Source organism: Polistes dominula, unplaced genomic scaffold (assembly GCF_049000335.1).
Source record: "Polistes dominula isolate Pdom_NZ unplaced genomic scaffold, Pdom_raw_medaka contig_83, whole genome shotgun sequence".
Classification (NCBI taxonomy): Eukaryota; Metazoa; Arthropoda; class Insecta; order Hymenoptera; family Vespidae; genus Polistes; species Polistes dominula.
In genome coordinates, this window is record NW_028301032.1 from 1881103 (window position 1) to 1887266 (window position 6164).

Here is a 6164-nt window from a genome sequence, read left to right on the forward strand (position 1 = left end):
CTCATATCACTTAAACATTTATCATACAACAAATAAAACTTACTGATCCTCAGCTATGACTATTCCTTGCCCACTAGATCCACAATCGCTAGACGAACCATCAATTTTTGCCCATGCCACGTACCATCTGTTTGCTTGTAATGCAATAGGTTCGTCAAATAAAATAGCATATTTTTGTCTAGGACCACATTCGTATGGTATCTCTTCCGTTTCTGCTAAAAGTTCTCCATCATTTTCTTGATCACCACCATCGACTCCAATATCAAATAGCTGTATGTATGAAAAAATATCTTTGTAGTAGTAATAATGTATATATGTTATTTATATAAAAATACCTTTATCTTTGCAGTGTATTTATCACGACCACCAAACAAACCATATCCACCTAATAGAATATCTGTGTTAGGCATAAATCTAATTGCTTCAATGGAACGACCGGAATATCCCCAACCACCACCATGATCTAAATAATTATAATTAATAATTAATAAACATATTAAAACCTTGTTTGTTTATAATGATAATACAAACTAAATAATACTTACTTTCGAATCTACTAACTGTGGAAAAATCTTCTCTACTGTAAACTTTACCATGATTCGTTTGATCACATTCATTTTCTTCGACTATAGTTAAATTTTCATCTTGCGCTTGTGTAAGTGTATCCAAGCATGCTAATAAATGCATTGCAGCTTGTGAACGTGTTACAAAACATGTAGGTACTACAGGTAATGCTAAACCAGGACTAAGTATAGAAGCTTCCAATCCAGAAATAGTCCGAGCTTCTGTAGATATGATGTTATACAAGCTTATTTCATTATTCATAGGATTAAATGTCCAAATAACGTTATACAAAGGATCTAAACACGCTGCATAATTACTAAAATCCACTTGATCGTTTCCACTGTAACTATTACATGTTCCATCTCTTTTACTTATAACTAAGCATTTAAATGAATTTGCATGATCATTTTGATGTGGAAGTAATACTGTAAAAATGAATTACAAGTTACGCTATTATATACACTGATAATTTTAACAACAATAATATTGTTATTGAAAATGATCATACTTATGCAATTCTTATTTGCCATTACAGTGCTTCTTGTTAAACTAATTGAATTAATTTCATCAACTTTTATATATGTTTGATCTCCGGCAGCTCCAATCCATGTTGCACGTCTACCCCATCGAGAACCAATATTTGGAACTATACTTGGAAAGCTTTGCCAAGGTTGAGCTTTTTCAGCTCGACGACTAGATTGAGAAGTGATATTTACAGATTCATTTTCGCTAGTTCCTACTGATCTGCCTAATTGTCCCTTCTGTAAATTTATATCATGTATGAAAAAAAATTCAAATAGATTTAAATATATTATTAAAACAATCAATGGATTACCTGATAAGCACCAAATGTATACACTTCACCATTTATTGTAAGTACAACAGTATGATTAGATCCAGCAGCAACTTGAGTAGCTAAAGTAGGTAATTTAACGTGAACTGGACCAGCATGTGTTACCATATACCCAATACCTAATTGACCGTATATATTGCTTCCGAATGTGTATACTTCTCCATTTTGTAAAAGTACCACTGAAATGATATTTACAAAAATGATTCAAGATAATGAGAATTTGTTGAAAATAATTATATTACTAATTAGATTATATACCTGTATGATGCAAACCACAAGACACTTGAATCACAGGACTATCGCTAGGTATAGGAACTCTAGCTGGTGGTATACTTGCTATTCTTGCAGCATCTCCTCTTTCAACGTCGCTACCGCCGACAACTTCTTCTCCTGCTACATTGCTACCTAATCCTAATGCCATTTTACCTGGTTGACCTCCTCCTTTTGGAACAATACTTGATCCTACTTTTTTCATAATACAAAGATTATATATTTGTCATGTTTATCTATCAATTTGTCACTTTGTTTATTAATTTACCTAATCTTTGATTATTAGCTCCTTTCATCTTCATTCCATATCTCATTGCACTTGGACCTGCTTTACTTCTCTGCCTTTGTTGTCTTATTTCTCCTAAACGTTTTTGTAAATATTCACGATAATTGGAACCTGATCTTCCTATATTATAATAGTACAACAACATAATATTACATATATTACTCTAATAACAATTACATATTTTAATAAACATATCAGTTAGAATTTATTACCGTTATTACAGCTTTTTCTTGCACAGGTACGACAGCATCCACATTCTGCACATCCACTGTCACCTTCACCACAACCACATTCTCTGTTTAAAAAAAAAGAAATAATTAATGCAATAATAAAGTTAATATTAAAAGTGTATATATGTAAATATTAAAAAATACATACTGGCCTGGATTTCTATCTGGTCGAATACTTAAACAAGATATACTGTATCCAGTGCATTCACGACAGACTGTACAAACCATACAGACACGATGTCTCCATTGATGTTGACCTGGTGGACACATACCCCTTGTCTCTTCCCAATCTTCCCCAGGATCTGTACCATCTTTATTAATAACAAAAGTATTATTTTTTAATCAATTACAAAAATGTTTGTTAATGAAAAAAAAAGATAAGTACCTTCTTCAGCTACAATAAGTTCATCTTCCCCTGTACCCATTTCCATAGCAACTACTGTAGCTTCTTTGTTCACTGTATGCACGGTTGAGAAATCCCTGCCACATTGTTCTTTATTATTAATTCCAAATGTATAGAGATGTCCCTTATTAGTTAATGCTGCAGCATGTGCTTTTCCAAGAGAAACACGAACTACATAAACTTCTATAAGATCAGTAACCAATCCCGTCGTTGGATCACAATGCAGTGTATCTTTTCCAAACATTAACAGGGAACCATGTTTTGTTACTAAAGCTGTTGTACCATTATTACAAGCAGTATCTACGATAAATTTTCCTTCTCCTCTGACCATTTTCTTTGGCTTAACTGGTTTAGGTTGTCTACGAGCTTTATCTAAAATAAAAATGTCCAAAATATATAATATAAGTATAATCAAATTGAATGCATATTACTTACTGCTATCACCATCTTCTCCACGTCTGGCAGTTCCAGCAAATAAAACAGTACCATCTTCCAAAACAAAAACTGCATGCTGCCCATCATGACCTGCAGCAAAATTTGTAACTCTTGGCCCTTTGCCAAGTGTAAGTTCCAACCATCTGTTAGGCCTTGTGTTACTTTTCATACCCAAAGCTGCTCCCTTTCCAGTATATAATATCTATAAAACAAATTTCTTTTATAAATACAATAACCATAAATATATATATATATATAATTATTAAATGTAATACTTACTTTACCAGATACAGTTTTAAGTAAACCAAATTCTTTTCCAGCTGTAACCATTGCTATTTCTTCATCGCAACCAAGATTCAACGTATGTACAACTTGTTCTTCATCGAAAGCTGCATATCCGAAGATATCTACACATTTTCTTGCTAATTTCAATGGTAATTCTGAGGCAAATGATACTGGATTGCTCAATGTGTTTATTGTACGCACCACAAAACCATCCTAAACAAAAATTAGACCCAAGTATTATGTGAAAATTGAATGGTAGCATTGTAATACTTACATCTTTGCCAGCTGTTATCATTCCAAGATTTTCACCATCAGAAAACATAACAGATGATGACCAATCACGTCCTTCCAATACAGCAATACCTGTTACTGCAAGAGTTTCTGCATCTATTATTATAAGTTCACTTTGCTTTCTCGGTGCACATTTAAAGTATAATGAATTCTGCAGAAACAAACATAAATATATTAATGTTTTTGAATAATAAATAAGGAAAACAAAGCTAAAGATAAAGAATATGGCTAACTTTTGCATAACCAAGCCAACCAGTTTCTGTTGCATAAAAATCAGCCTTATGGACATATACGTGACCCCAAATCGTACCACCATGACCACTACCAATCTTTAATAATCCTTTACTTGTATGCAAATAAAGATATTTTCCATCGCTCACAAAACTTCTACCGTTGAGTATTATATTATTTATATCATTTGGTAATTTAAGCGTAGATGTATAAATTCTAGAATTTTTAGGAACTCCATACGTTATCCAGTCTGGTCGTGCAAGTTTACCAAGAAGAACGGCGTGCACACTTCTTTGCAACGAAGTTAATACACATGGCATCTAAAATTAAAGAAAATAAATTTATCTAATTATATTTTAAAGTTGAAAACAAATCTATATATATACATATATTTTCATAACTTTATTACCTGTATATTTTGAATCGCTAATGCTCTTGGACACATGAGTAAAGCGGCTACTGCTGCTAAAAGACGACCAGTATCTCCTCTGACTACGACAAGACTTAATAGACATGCACATGCAACTGCTGTCAAATGACTGCCATCATTGGCAGCCGCTGATTCAGGGCCATGAGATGTTGCAAGATCTAATAGCAAATCAAATAAAAGATCTGGAAAGATACAATGAATTAGTTTTGTAATCAAGTTGAGACGCACAAATTTATAGTTCAATTAATCAGATTGTAATTTTAACCTATGACATCGTCTGGTTCTGATTTTAAGCCTTCTGGGAGCTGTCCTTGTAATACATCCAATAAGGCTACTAGTGCTTTTGTACATAATGTAGGATCAACAGATTTACTTTCACGCATTAAAGTAAAAACACTTCTTAATCCGATACCTACAATCTATAGAAACATTAAATTAATAAAAAGAGTTATTAATATTATTTATATATTATTTACCTTTGGTAAGCTCTGAATAGTTGATGTTCTATCTTCATCATCACTCTCAGAATCAATTGTATCACTGAGTTCTGGTGGTGGTGAACCACAGTTAGATGCTCTACAAATCTCACTTGTTGTTCTTGCATGTTTTTCAAGTATGGCACTTCTAACACTAGCGAATACAGCAAATGCTGATGCATTATATGAAACCTCTATCTCTGGTGGATTATTATAATTTAAATCACCACCCACTTCAATCTACAAATATATACAATATATTATTTTAGAAAAAAAAGATAAATCAAATTATATAATAATAATAATACCTTCTTTTTATCCTTCTTTTTAGCAGCTTTATTCTTCTTACATTTCTTCCATTCATTTTTATATCTAAAAATAAATCATTTGTTATTATTCTTAAATAACAGAAAATATAACATAAAACAAAAGAAAATTATTGTTAATACATTAATTAATAATCTTGATAAATAATCAGAGAAATAAAATATGAAAAATATTTGTATACATTAGAACTGTCAAATGTGCATAAATAAAACATTTGAGGTTATTCCTAAAGAAAAATAAATACAGTTATATCGCGTATTAATTAAATGAAATAAATAAATTCTGAATAAAGAATCTTATGATTTCTTACAAAATTGACTTAAGAATTTAATGAAATCGTCAAGAATAACAACTACTTTCATAGACATAAGGAAAAGTGACAGGTAAACAAAGATTGTTGAGGTTAGAAAACACGTTTATATACCTTTGCGCTTCTGCTACATTTTTAAAGAGATCGTAAAAGCATTTCGTGTAATTTTCAGGCTCAGGTAACAATCTCTCGTGTTCGCCGGATACCATGATTTCCACGGAATACTTCAAGTAATATTCACCAATTCATTTTCGTTATACTATTGATCGTTGACACTCTTCGGTCTTCTCCATGTGATTACTTTTACGTAGTTTGTAAGGGACTCCCCGTCGATGAGTTAACACAATTTTTCTAAAGGTTAGATAATTTATTAATATATTTATATATATATATATTATAGATAATTAACATATATATTTCATTTTATTAATTAAAATGCATCATTTTATAATTCTTCTCAATTAAATGCCAAGATATTTGTCTTGAAAGTATAAGACGGACCGCGATAACTACGCGATTTCGATATTCGATATAATATCGATTATCGGGTGATCTTTCGGCGGACTTTTCAAAATAAGTATTATCAATTAAAATCATTTAATATAAATATTATTAAAAAATACAAAATAATATTAAATCTGCCAAGTTCATTTTTTTTCTTAATTAGATTCTCATTTCAATTTACAATTAAATTTTCAATTATTATATTTAATATTTAGTGTATAAACATGTGTGTGCATTTAGAAATGTCATTATACAAATGATACAATTTC

General features: G+C 31.1%; 1 protein-coding gene and 1 long non-coding RNA gene across 7 annotated transcripts in view; one reads left to right on the forward strand and one right to left on the reverse strand.

Annotated features, from left to right (window-relative positions):
- hiw (MYC binding protein highwire) overlaps positions 1–5635 on the reverse strand; it is a 220257-nt gene extending 214622 nt beyond the window's left edge. For 4 of the 6 annotated variants that reach the window (XM_015326523.2, XM_015326519.2, XM_015326521.2 and 1 more), the window contains exons 1-19: positions 5506–5635; positions 5063–5126; positions 4755–4994; positions 4544–4697; positions 4258–4460; positions 3851–4168; positions 3601–3768; positions 3321–3539; positions 3042–3243; positions 2589–2978; positions 2352–2514; positions 2186–2268; positions 1956–2093; positions 1676–1882; positions 1400–1596; positions 1073–1325; positions 546–989; positions 336–463; positions 44–270 (exon numbers count right to left, since the gene is read on the reverse strand). In XM_015326523.2, coding sequence (XP_015182009.2) covers positions 44–270; positions 336–463; positions 546–989; positions 1073–1325; positions 1400–1596; positions 1676–1882; positions 1956–2093; positions 2186–2268; positions 2352–2514; positions 2589–2978; positions 3042–3243; positions 3321–3539; positions 3601–3768; positions 3851–4168; positions 4258–4460; positions 4544–4697; positions 4755–4994; positions 5063–5126; positions 5506–5600 — 3893 coding nt within the window. In that variant the 5' untranslated portion in view covers positions 5601–5635. The remainder of the gene's footprint in view (positions 1–43; positions 271–335; positions 464–545; positions 990–1072; positions 1326–1399; positions 1597–1675; positions 1883–1955; positions 2094–2185; positions 2269–2351; positions 2515–2588; positions 2979–3041; positions 3244–3320; positions 3540–3600; positions 3769–3850; positions 4169–4257; positions 4461–4543; positions 4698–4754; positions 4995–5062; positions 5127–5505) is intronic. The other 2 variants (XM_015326518.2, XM_015326517.2) reach the window with 2 other exon arrangements.
- LOC149031898 (uncharacterized) lies at positions 180–6160 on the forward strand. The gene is made up of 4 exons (XR_016177177.1): positions 180–272; positions 3362–3475; positions 5564–5748; positions 5865–6160. It is a non-coding gene; the product is annotated as an uncharacterized LOC149031898 (long non-coding RNA).
- The last annotated feature ends 4 nt before the right edge of the window (positions 6161–6164 follow it).